This window comes from Scomber scombrus, chromosome 20 (assembly GCF_963691925.1).
Source record: "Scomber scombrus chromosome 20, fScoSco1.1, whole genome shotgun sequence".
Taxonomy (NCBI): Eukaryota; Metazoa; Chordata; class Actinopteri; order Scombriformes; family Scombridae; genus Scomber; species Scomber scombrus.
Window position 1 is genome coordinate 18,480,736 of NC_084989.1, and position 13,782 is coordinate 18,494,517.

The 13,782-nt window shown below is 36.7% G+C and overlaps 1 protein-coding gene across 1 annotated transcript in view; it reads right to left on the bottom strand.

Moving 5' to 3' along the window:
* Positions 1 to 13,782, bottom strand: part of LOC134002088 (dipeptidyl aminopeptidase-like protein 6) — a 127,562-nt gene that overhangs the window by 34,061 nt on the left and 79,719 nt on the right. Inside the window, exon 3 of the mRNA XM_062441362.1 lies at positions 4,937 to 5,035. Coding sequence (XP_062297346.1) covers positions 4,937 to 5,035 — 99 coding nt within the window. The remainder of the gene's footprint in view (positions 1 to 4,936; positions 5,036 to 13,782) is intronic.

Below are 13,782 nucleotides of genomic sequence, written 5' to 3' on the forward strand. Positions count from 1 at the left end.
CTTCTGCTCGTCACTTCTGTCCCTCCCTGGGTATTAAAACACTGAACAACATTGGTATATTGTGACAGCTTGTTTCTGTCAAAAGACTAGTTGTCACACTACTTTGCTATCTGAAGGTTGAAAGAGACAGCAGAAGTTGAGTTTCTTCCAAGATGTCCTTTTTGTATAAAACATCAGTAACACTTGCAGGAAAACTAGGCCACCTGAAAAGGTTATATTTACACCTTCTGCCTCATATAATGTTACCATTTAAAAAGGCTGATTGTCTGTGACACTGAATGAACACTGGATACTAACAGGGAGTGTAAGAGCTAATTAGATATGTTTCATTGGTAAGAAAAAGACCCATTGCAGAACTCCATTAAGAAATGACATTCACATCATTACTCATGTTGTGTCATGGGAGCAGAGCTATGAAAAGTCAATAAGGGAGTGAGACAACTGGCTAATCTTCTCCAAAGTGATTGCTTTACATAAACATTAGAGATGAGAGATTGTGCATCATTCAGAAACAAGGTAATTCCCTGACATGCACACTTGAGTGTACACACACACACACACACACACACACACACACACACACACACACACACACACACACACACACACACACACACACACACACACACACACACAAATAAAACAAACATCACTATGCTCCACTCTTATCTAAATCACAGTCACAAGTCCCTCTCAAAGTCATGGCGATAAAACTTTCAGGGAGTCCCAATTGGTCGAACACTTTACAAATAGCTCCCCATTCACCATATTTAACGCACATCAGCAAGACAAGAGGCATCCTGGAGCAGCAAACAAGAGGAACACAGCCATTAAAATGGCAAGCAGCTGCTTGGAGCGCTTGCATCGTGCCCCAGAGGGTTGGCTTCACCTTGTTGGTGTGAGAATGTTGTTGATGTTACGTCTGTTTCATTCAGACAGAGTAGCAAACAAAAAAAAAAGAAGGTGTTTGTCAGATATCTGCGGTTACTACTAATGCTGCAATTACAGTACCAATGAAGAGTAAAGTAGTTTATATTAGATATATTATAGAGCTAATCGCCAGTTTAGTGAGTAACAATCACTATGATGACAATTTTGTACTCATCACAGCAACTGCTAAGATGTAGAAACTGGGCAACATGCTACAGCAAATGGGAAGGTGGAAAACGAGTGAACAGATGATCCCACAGTCTATAAACAAGCCAAAAGTTCAGCCAGATTATCTGAACCACTTCAAATTCAACATTGCATTCATGAAACATTCATTTGAATGGGGGCAGTGAACTGATGCAAGAGGGTTGCCAATGCAGAGACCTCTGGCAAAACAAAGAAAGGTCATCCTGCAAGTAAGTTGAACCTGATTCAACTTTCACTGCAACACACTGCGACGGCATCTGGCAAGGTGTTGTGTTGGCCAATCGCATACAGTACATGCAGGTGGAAATTCCTGGTGGATTACTCATGCGTTCGAATGTTTACCTCACGATCGCCATGACGAAAGATAAAGCAGTTGCCGCCGCTACACCTTTCCAGAGATGTAAAATCCTGTCTGTGAATATAACAAACCTCTATGCTGTGTTTTGATGTCTGTTAAGCCTTTAAACGCATCAATCTGTAGCTCCAGCTCAACTTCCTGGGTGATATTTTATTATCATAGCAATGCAGCCCAAAACTGTCAGCTGACCCAGTAATAGTGTGCCAGTGATAACCCCTCATCGTTAAGGAAAACTGTTTTGTGTGCAGCACTTTGTTAAGTATGTTAGATCAAAATTAAAACTTGGAAGTCAGTCAGTAATCTGTGATGGATTATTACAACAGAAAGTTTGGGTAATAAATTGACTGTAGCCTTTGTTTTCTCCAAATAAGTTTGACAGACAACAGCACTGTTGAGCCTGGTTTGACTTCTGCCACAAAGAAATGAAATGACATTCAGTAAGGTGCTGAGGTGGCTGATCAAATACATCCTGCTAAATTACGTTTTAACACAAACAGGGTATTACTGTTGTTTACTTTTCTTTTGCCACCATGATAACATTCGAGAGTATAATATCATCTTATATCATTTTAAACTACCTTGCAGTGTTTTGGTGTCTGATAACCCTTCAAACTCATTGTTCTATTACTGACCAATAACTGTCCTTCCTATATTGCATTTCATTGTTTTGTATTTGAAGCAACACATCCCTACAAACACATTTCTGGTATTTGATTGTCTGACGGCTCATGTTTGGTCTCAGTATTGACTTGGTGAGTATAATGTCATTAGTAATGATACCCATGACCAGGAAAAACAAGACCCAAGTTGTAATCAACCAAAATTATCCTACAAAATGATGATCCATTAGTTGCACAAGCAGTCATTTGGAATCTCTAGAAGTTTTGGTGAAGAGCAGATAAAGAGAACCTAATGATCCTTAAGCATACTTATTCTAATACTGTTGGACAAGAACAAAGTAGCATCAGGAAGCAATTTTGCCAGGAGAAAATAGCCCAATATATGATCATTAAAGATTCCAGAAGTTATATGCAGTGTGTCTCCTGGGAATTGATTGATAGATTGAGAAAGATAGCGATATGGAAAACATAAAACTAAGCTAAATTAGGATTTGAGAAAAAATTCAATTTCAGCCCCGCCCCCCACCACGGAAGCCATAATTACAAATCCTATAGGGAGGCCTGAAAGCATGCACGTTGGTAGGGCCCTGAGTCTAGTAAAAATGACACACCGACGAAGACAAAATAATCATCTCTCTACCTCTTTCACCCCTTTTCTCTCCTCCTTGTCAACTGTATCTAATGATACACTAAAAATACCTCGAGATCAAGGATGGTACTGTCAACAGCAGGAAAAAAAAGAGGAGATGAAAGAGCGAGCTGCTTCCTAATGACAAGTCTTGTTTCATGGTGGCTGCTGTACGTATAGATTATACAGAGTTCCTTTCTGACAAGCACCTCTCTTGTTTTTGTGCATCGTATAACACTCTTAGTTTAAGGGAATGTGTTATAACAAGTATAACATAATCCTTATTCATTTCCACAACGATAATAGTCTTATACTATCCAGCCTCTCTGTTGCTTGGAAAAATGTTTCTATTCATTGTTTGATGTATTGTTGAAAACACTACAGAACAGATGTCAGCTTCCAGATGTGTACAACAGCAGTTTGGCTCATTCACGCGCCATCGATTTGTTTACAACTTTTGTGGGTCACAGCTAGTCGTGATGACAAATCGGCCGCATGAGAAATGGCTCATACTTAAACACATATGGGGACTTGTGGCTAAAAAGAAACACAGAAATCAGGCCAGACAATTATACCCAGCTTATCATCTGAAATACCAAGTAATGGCATCTTCCTGACACTAATATAATAAATATGGGTTTTCAGCTTTCTAATTATAGACAATCACAGAGGGGAAAGCTTGCAATTTCAGGATTTGAGACAAGATTTCACAGCTGCACCATTTCATCTTAGAGCCATCTTAGATCCTGTGATTGCAGGAGACAGCTTCATTGGGCACGAGAGAAGACAAAATCCACCTCATTAATCCTTCAGCTGTACATAATCCTCACATCTTGGAGCTGTGATCATTCTCTTCAGTGTCGCTCTGACACATGTGAGTTGGCATCACGCTGCTGTTTTACCTTGATACGAAATATAGTATATAATTTTCTCTCCCTTGCTCCCCATGCCGCTGTGAGTGTTTATACTGTCACCGTCCTGCTATTTTAAAAAAAACAAGTGTTTGAAATTGGTGCTGATGAATTTTAACAATAGCAGCATCCACACACTGTCACTGATCAAAGGAAAATGAGGGTTGTGGTTACAGGTAATTGAGTAGCTATTGAAGCATATGGAATAAATCCTTTGGAGAAATGTCAGACAGGAGGTACACACACATACACAATGTACAGAAGCAGCTTCACAAAGACAGAGGAAGGACAGATGGTGTACAAGAAGACAACAAATGATCAAACAGTGATCATTTTTGTAAATATTACATTTGCTGTTGTAAATTGTGGTGAGTCACATTGACACAATCTTTTGTCATTTGCAATAGAGCTGAAAAAAAGAAATATATCATTTGTGGTGATATTCTCAGTAAATAGTTCAATAAGTACAATATTAACATTGATTACTAACACTATCGCTTAAAGCTGTTTTATGAGGTGTTGTCAGGTTTTGAAGATGAACTTGAACTGGATTATTTGTATTTTATTCTCAATGTAACTCTCTCCATGGTTTCATCAGTTCTTTTTTTCAGGAGTAATTTATTCTCACTGCCTGGCTCTGTTTGAGTATCCTCTCACTCTGACTCTGACTGACACAGCCCTTTTGGATTATGATTAGTCAATAACAATATCCTGTCCAACTGTCTCCCTAATACAAAATGCAATTTTAGGGTTGTATATAAGCCTTAAAAGTTAGTTTTAGGATGCCTTTTGAATAGAATAAGCACATACAACAAACATACTCATCAGAACCTTTGACTTTTCAGTTTCTTATGTTGGCACACAAGTGCTTATTTATGGAAATGTCTAGAGGAAAAGTGCACCAACATCCTACTCAAGTTATCTTTCTCATGCTCTTCTGCCCTTAAGCTCCAGTTTAGTTAACCAATGTTGAGAAACAGTATCTGATTCTTAGTCCTGCTTAATGTTCAGATGTTCTCACCAGCCGTATGGTGGTCTTGGTTTTCAACCATTAAAGTGTAGAATTTACTTATTTGAGTTAGTGAGAGGCAGAGAGCTGCTGGTGCTCAACTGCATCGACCATTAAACCAATTAAATCAATTAGCTGAAAGACCCTGAAAGCTGCACACAGCAACAGACTCTGGTGTTGATTCTCAGTGGGATAAACATCACTAACAATCTTTTTTTTTAAATTTGAAAGCATTTGATTCATCAAACCCGTATGTTTCAGTGGATTACTTACTGCTTATCCATTTGGCGTTAGGGTCATGAACCTTGAAGTCTTTTCTAAAGAGGTCTCCAGCAGTCACCTTGCCCTTGAGAGCCAGGCGGTCATCCTCACCTGCGAAGGGGAAAAAAAATGCATTAACACAGAGAAGACTGAAAATAGAAGCATATAGAGACACCTGTGTTAAGCAATTACAGATCCTTGGAAAACTATTTTACATCTTTTAGGCTTTGAGTTCATAAGAGGCTGGAGTGAGTATAAAAGGTAAAAAAAAAAAAAAAAAGCTTCACATTACAAAGGTAAGCATCTGTGAATGGAGTTTTAGGAAAACATAAAAGTCTGGGCTGATGCTTCTAATCAAGCCCTCATTATTTGAGTCAAAATCCAAATAATGGTGAATCTATTACAGACTAAATTGGAATAAAAGAATTAAATGTTGAGCTCTGTGTTATCTTTAGAGCATTATCTTCTTCATAAAACATTTCCAAAGCCAATTTTTTTTAAACATTTTATAACTTGCTTTGTTTATGCATGTTTACTTCATAACAGTCTTCCTTGGATTTGCTAGTGCATTACTTTGTAGCTTTGTAGTTACTTTTGTAATGTTAAAGTATGTATGCATCTGATACACGCTGAAATAAATATGTGAAAGTAAAAAAAACAAAACAAAACTAAATGCCATCAAGAAGAGTTTTATAAGCATGCTTCTTTTCTATATGTTGACCTCTAACAGCATCTTAACAATCTTTTTCCTGTAGTTTCCAACTGCTCACCTTTCAAAGAAAGTGAGCATAGCTGAGACAGAAAAGAAAAAAAAAAGAAAACATGGAAATAAAGCAGAGCATCATCTTAACTCCCTCAGGGCTTTGATTAAGGCTAGCTCAGCCTCTGATCATCAGACCAGACGTGCATATTTACAGCAGATGCCTCGCGCAATTCATTTCAGCTTAATTTCATCCATCGATGCTCATCATATCTGCTCTTGCTTCATGATATGACTCATTTCAGCTTTCATACACATGGTGGGAGGATAAAAAGCAAAAGGGAAAATTATGATGAACTTCTTTCTAGGTAGAGCGTTCTCACCCCGAACTTCTATTGTGTACTTCTATTAGTACAAGTGTACTTATATTTTGAACAATTTTACTACTTTTTCTTTATGCTTCTGTTCAAAAGTGGCTTATAAAATGTTAACTGTATTCAAAAGTGTGATGTTTAATCCCTCTGCTAAACTAGTCTAGATCCATGCTGCATCTGTCTTGTTCTCTGTGAGGTAACATTTTTGGCTGCAACATCTGACTTTTTTTTTTCATTTGAGTCACACCTACAGTATAAGAAAAAGAAAAAGACAAGATCAAAAGGTAAAGTCAGATAAAAAAGGGGGGAAAAAACACACAGTGCAGAGGCTGCTGAATTGAAAATGGCAAGATTATTTCTGTGATTACCAAGGTTATTACATTCCTTCACAAGATGTCCATACAGACAGCAAGGAATAAAACAGTGGAGACAGTGGAGGACTGAGACAGCAGAGGAATGAACTATCACTGACTATCTAACAAAACACATCAGCTTTACCAATCTATTTACAACTATTTCTGGAATAGATTCAATTAAGGATTAAGCAGTTACAGTGACATGCCAGTTTATGTACATATATCTGGTATGTACTACTACTACAGCAATACTATTATTAATTATAATAAAAATGGTATTTATTTTAAATTCTTCATACAAAGGACATAGGTCAAAAACCTTTCCAGTGCTACGAAATAAGAAAAAAGACAAAGCAACAAGATAGGTAGTAGTAAAATAACATTAAAAAAAAAACATGTTTAGAATAATATCACAGTATTAAAATAAATTACTAAAAAGAGGTGTATACTCAGTAGGGGAGACAATTTGATGAATGTATGTGTAAAAGTTATGCATGGAAATACATGACAAGGAGCAGTATGAAAATACATACACATGCATACCACTGTGGTGTGTGTTCAACTGAATTTGTTTTCAAAGAAAAAGCGACCAATGCTAAGAGGCTTTTCAACCTTGCAAAGAAGAAAGTTCGAAAAGACGGAGAGAGTCAGTGCATGACACTGTGTGACACTTAAAGTGTCTATTGAAACCAAGAATAATAAAAATGCTTTTAGTCATCATAAGGAGCTGCGCCTGTTTGCTACTAAAGGAAACTCTAGCACTGAGCAATCAAAAGGCTATACTGGTGTTTTGCATCTTTTAGCTGGCAGTGAAATATAATTGCAAACACTTGACATCACAGCTGGCCATTTTAAAAATTGCACTTCTCTATTGGCTCTCAGATTTGTGAATGCTTTTTGCTTCTTTCCAGGCCAGCCAATCTTCACTTCATGCAAGTATGGCCTTGTATGTATTACAGGTGTTATGTGGTCAAGTTGTTGAAACGTGAAACTTTTGACAATGCTGCCAGATGAAAAAACGTTCATGTAATGCATCTAGAAGCATTTCAGAGTCGTCTACCTAAAAACAACATATTTTATAAGCTCTGAAGTCAGAAACTATATAAAAAGGGTCTAAAATTGCCACTGAACCCAACAAGATTCACTTTACTGTCACAGAATACTAAAGAAATCTAAAGAAAACAATTAAATTGTCAAAATAGTCGGTATTTAATTTAACAGTTGACGACTGATCAAGTAACTGCAAAGTGTTGTTTCTAAACATCAGTTTTTATAGGGGTTAAACAAACAAGCTATAGCATATTAACTGGTGAGCTTTAGAGGCAGATTTTGTTACCTTTGGAAAGAAGCAGGTAAGCTGTTTCCCCTGGTTCCAGTCTTCATTTTAAGATACACTAACTAAAGCTAGCCTCTAGGGGTGTGACGAGATCTCGCGAAACGAAAACGCGACAATATTTCTTGTCGAAGTGAATTTTGTCTCGCGAAGCTATAAATAAGGGCGCACCAAAAAAAAAAAAAAAAAAGACGATCGGTTTTCTATTGCTCATTCGCACCTGTCTATGATTCGCACTTAATGTCTTCTTTTTATAATGTCAAGTGTGGATCATTAACCTTGTTACAGCGCCTTCTACCTGCTGAGAAGATCTCAGTCAGAAGTAGGAGAGGAGCAGTGGTAAATTGACCTCAGGTCTCTACACTGAGAGACTGAGGTAGGAGGAGCTGGGAATCTAGCGCAGGTATGGAAGCCTAATAATGCAAAAAGTAAAATGAGTCACACTACCAAATTATAACACCATTTATATGTTGTTCTACTTGTGTATTTATGTGATACAGGATTTGTACAATGTACTTTTATTTCTGTGTTTTTTTATTAGCAATATATTACAATTGTTGATAATTGGATACTTTATTTAATTATATTTATATATTAAACATTTTTCTACTCTGTATAACTTTATACTTTGGTATTTGTGATTGTATCTAACTTTTGTATTTATGGTTGTTATTTCCATAAATACCAAAATTATCCATCTATAAAATATCTAAATGGGGAAACCTTTTACAGTGCTACATACGATAATTATATATTTAGAAAGTAGAACTAAAATGATTCATTACAAAATGATTAGTTAAAACATTTCAATTCAATTTCCATTTTGTGAATTTCAAATAATTGTCATTTATCCTCATTGAAGTTTTCTTAAAAATATAGTTCAAATCTTGTCTCGTCTCGATCTTGTGAACCCAATATCGTGTCTCGTCTCGTGAGCTGAGTGTATCGTCACACCCCTACTAGCTTCATATTTACCATACAGACATGAGAATAAAGGACCGTCCACATCGAGAATGATAACAATAACTAAACTACATAGTTTTAAAAATGTTTCTAATTAAAGTGGATGACAGTGTAACGACAACAACGGTGGCAAACTATATCGTTGGGATCACTTTCAGAGCGATTTGATGGACAATAGAAACACTGACAGCCAGTCAAAATCCATCCCCTAAACCATACGGCACGACAAAATCTGCAGCCTAAAATTTCCATTAAAAAACACACAAAGTCAGCGACCCTTTTAGGCATCAGGATCTGAGCTGGTGTGTTTGCTGCACACAGCACAATACAAGCTGGTCATCTGTGCACTGTGCGTCATGCTTCAGTGTTTGCTACCGTCAGTTGGTATAGTTTGGTCTGTAAATACTAGGACATCACTCCCGAAATACAATACACATTGAATCCCCAGCCGCCTGTGAACTCTTCTGGTTTTCTTCTCTGTGCAACATACAGCAATAACAGGTCATCAATATCCATTTTCTTAAGCTGCCGACACAGCTGGAGTACACAGCGCATGCTTGGCACCACTGTTTACAGAATGTTATCGTTCATAAGTGTGGATGCTCAGATCATTATTGTTACAGTTGTTATTATAGTTATAGTTCTTGATTTGTACAGCCCTTAAGATTTATCTTGAGCAAATTTCCCAAAAGGTCAAACTATACCTTTAAAAAGCTTGAAAATTGGCAACCAATTGAAATCTTAATTCTTACATCTTAATTGAGAATCTTAATTCTCAAGTGAAGATTCGTGCAGGTTATAGTATATCCAGAAGTAATGTTAATTCAACTGGACTTGCTTTGGATTCTTGAGGACACTTCACCTCTGATCCAAAAGTCTTCACATGAGGGTCATAAGTCCACTGTGCACATATGAAGACAAAATAAATATCTCAAAGTATCTCAAAGTTGATTTGCACACCATACTGACATGAGATGGAGGCAGCTGAGATGAAGACAGCTGGCCAGGTCTCAACATCAATAAAACATTCAGATGATGGGCATACTGGATAGAGGGACAAACACACCAGGGATTTCATAGGACAAGTTTTATGACGGCTACAACACTGGAGGAAGAACTCTCAAAATGTTTCCTCAGCGAAGCCCCGCTGTGACCACATCCTCTAATTTTAATCTGACACATGCTTTGATCCGTATGTCGCAGCTGTCGCAGAAATCATCTTTAAAAAGCAGATGGATGGAAGAAATGGAGGTTCAGACAGAGGTTAGCAACAAAAAAAATGACACTAAAACATCTTCCTCTTGTCATGTTAACATCACCACATTACACACTGTTTAATAAAAAATGGTTTAACGTCACTCTTTGGAATCAGTGTGAAATATCCACAACTGGATGTGATCACAAGAGATTGTACATAAGAAAAATGACACCAATTAACTTCAATGATAGTTAAATGTCCCACAAATATCTAAACTATTTATAAGAGATTGTGGGAAATAGGTTTGTGTCCTGCACAGTCTATAAATATTGTATGCATTTCAACTCCAGACGTACAACTGGAGTTGGAGAATTAAAACAGCAAATAATTGATTCATCATTTAGTCTTTTACTTGACAGAATAGGTCAAGGTAACTTCCTCAAATAGCTTTTTTTATCTGATCATCTCTCAGTAAATCCCCACTTTTGAAAAGCTGGAATGAGTGATTATTTGGCACTTTTGTTTAATAAATGACAGAACCCTTAATAGATAATCATAGTTGCTATTATTTTCTATGAATGACTCTCTTGCAACCCCTCATCACAGGATATGTGTCTATACTTTAATGGCTTTCAGAGGCCCAGAGAAGCAAGACTAGATTATTTGTGTTGCACCTTTCAACAACAAGGTAATTAAAGTGCTCAACATAAAACACAAGATGTAAAATTAACATAAAAAAGCATGAACACAGTTTAAATTAAAACAATAGCAGATAACATCAAGTTAAAATGGAATAAATGAGAGTAAACAGGTGAACAAAAACTAAAAATTGTACTAAAAAGTATTTCTCAAGAAAAATGAAAATATAACATAAACAACCTTATATAGTCTGAGTACATATAGTGGATGTTTACTGTGTTACTTTGGGTCAGCTGGTATTAAAGATGTTTTATACAAGGACACTCTACCTAGTGTTACTTTTATGCATCTGTTTTACCATAAAAGACAACAACAGTAAGTGTGAGCCATCTTCTATGAATGACAAACGTATTCCCTGTCACAAGCAATATCAAACATTCATAATCTGATCAGTAGTTTGTGTATGACCTGTAGATGATCAAAGAAAAGCAACCCTCAGACCAAAGCAAGCTTTTGACAACAAGAAGGACATAAACATACACTGAGAGCTAAGTATACAGTAGATTCACCAATTAAAATGGGTTTTAAATTGCAGGAACGCAACAATGACTTGCATCATTTTCCAAACTTGTACATCTCTTGTGAGTGTGTGTGGCATATTGCGCCTAACAGATGGACAGACACCGACTGATAATCAGTTCCTCCCCCGATTTCATCATAGGGGACAAAAACACCTTTGAAGGCATCTGCTCAGTGCATCACTTGAGTTTTGAGTGCGATTATCAGAGTTAGCAGACTGTGTATAGGCTGCAGGGAAATGTAATAGTGCACATAAGTTGTTGCCTCCCATCAGATGGTGAGGTTTAAAGGGAATAAATACTCATTTTAATTAGTTATGATAGCCATACATACTGTATGGAACGAACACAAAGGCAGTCAATGAAGAGTTGAAGTTATACACATGAGAGTTTACACTTACAGTACATTTACATTTTTTTATACACTGCACAATCTCTTGAAGGCAAATCCATTTCCTGTAGTTAAGTATGTCTTTATGTCTCCCTCGCAGAGTACTGTGATCATAGGCAGAAATTTTGAATTAGCCTGGAAAAAAAGGATTTGTCAGCCCCAGCAGGGTCAGCTCACACGAGCGGTTTATATGCTAATGTGGCGCGACCTCTTTCCAACAAAATGCAATGGCAGAGGGAGTTTTGATCCAACACAGAATCTGGCAATTTAGAGGATAATTTCAGTGTCTTTATGTGACCGAGTCAAATACAGTAAGTTCACAGGATAACTGTAAAAAAAAAAAAAAAATTCAACAAATTAAAATTACAGTTTTTTAGACTATATATGTTTAATTTTTACAACTTAAAGTGCCAACAAAATAATGAGCAAATACAAGTTTAATTTCTCCCGAAGGACTTTAGTACTGGCAGTATGTTAAATGGAAATTCATTAACAAATATATTCAATATAATTTATATTTATATTTTAAGGGGTATGTTGGCAACGGTGCCACTAAAACAAAGACACCACTCTATGCAGATGATCAATTAACTGAACACTGTCAGAATAATATATATGGGGATAATAATACCTACAGTTCAATACAGTTTATCCCATATTTCACATTGTGGAATGTGACCGGATTGACAAGACAGTTGGTCATTGGAACTGAGTTTTGGCTTTCTACACATATCATTGCGACTGTGTGTGTTCAGCAGCAAAATTAACCAACCCTGCCTCTTAGAAATTACACTGCTATACGACTAAATTGCAACAGCAAATATGTTTTGCTAAAAACTTAATGCTTGCTTAATTACATTTTCTGTCAACATAATTAGAAAAATGCTGTTAATTAACATACTTAGTAAGTTGCAAACATGTTGATCCAGAAGGTATGAGTGAAATGTTCAAAGGCATTCTTTTTTTCTTTTCCACTAAAATATCTGATCTTGCAGCATAATATTAGCTAATAGAAACTACAGGAATATTAAACGTTTAGTGGTTATGTTAAGCACTGGCTGCACTTGTTTACAGTAAGGGAAAGCTTGAGGCCTTGATTAGGGATAGAAAAGTTTAAAAAATGACATTTATTACCATTTAAGCAAAATTTGGCAACAAAGGCATCTAAACCAAAGTGCTTTTGTTGCCTAAACCTACATGACACAGGATGTGAAGCATGTTCTCAAGTGTCAGGGTCCTGCATCTTATACTCCCACCATTCACCTTGGCTTCGGTGCGATACATAAATGCAGCACTTAATTAATCTAAAAAGAAACACTGACTGTAACATAATCCCGTAATTTCTAGGAGACAGGGTTGAATTAATGTAACATTCACACAGAGCTATCACTCTGTCAGTCAGCCTGGCATCCTTCAGTTTGAGGAATATCCAGATGCCAATAGGGAACATCTGACCTAGTTGTATTGATGTAGAGAACAAAGCAACCTCTTGGTAATATGGAGCTATCAGTTACAGCAGACGCAGGTTGTCAGAGAAGGAAAAAGGAGAATGAGACCAAAACTCTGTGCGTGTGTATGTGTGTGAGAACAAAGTGCTTGTCAGGAGCAGTTAGAAACTGTCTGGCCTGTCTGGCAGGGGAACATCAATCAACAAAGTCACCTAACTGAGTGGAAACAACACGCTATCTCATAACTCCTCGCATCGCTACTGTTAGTTGCTGAGAGGAGGCTGCCTTCGGTCCCGAAACGTTTCTCCTTGTTATGTAATTACAGCAAAATAAGTTGTTCTGATTCACTGCTGGAGTTTAATAGGTAAATCCTCCCTAAAGCATTTAAACAGTGTTGCAAAATGCTAGTGATGTGTCTTGCACTCCTGGGCCCATTTGCACTGCAAAACAAAGGTCTTTACATCATTTCTGTCTCTAATTCTCCTTACAGTCATACTTTCTGAAATGCAGGAAAAAAAAAAAAACATTAAAAAAAGGTTATTGTTTCAAGTATTTATAAAGCTTTATTTCTCTTGATTCCAGTTAATCAACATGTCATTTTTCTGTTTTGGTTTTTAGATAACAGTATTAATAATTTATTTGTATAGGACTTTTCAAGCCAGGAACACAATGTTATTTACATATTTTCCTTTTGACACAGGTTTAAATATTGCACATATTGCACTGGAAGGTTGTTGTTTTTTTCTATCTACGATTCAGGACTAAATCATAGATCAAATGTTTTGATGTCAGTTCCTGAGTTTTAAGGTCTTCTTGCTAGACTTACTGTTTTGTTCAGAGTCTTTAGTGATGCTTAAGAAATATCAGTTTCTCCACAG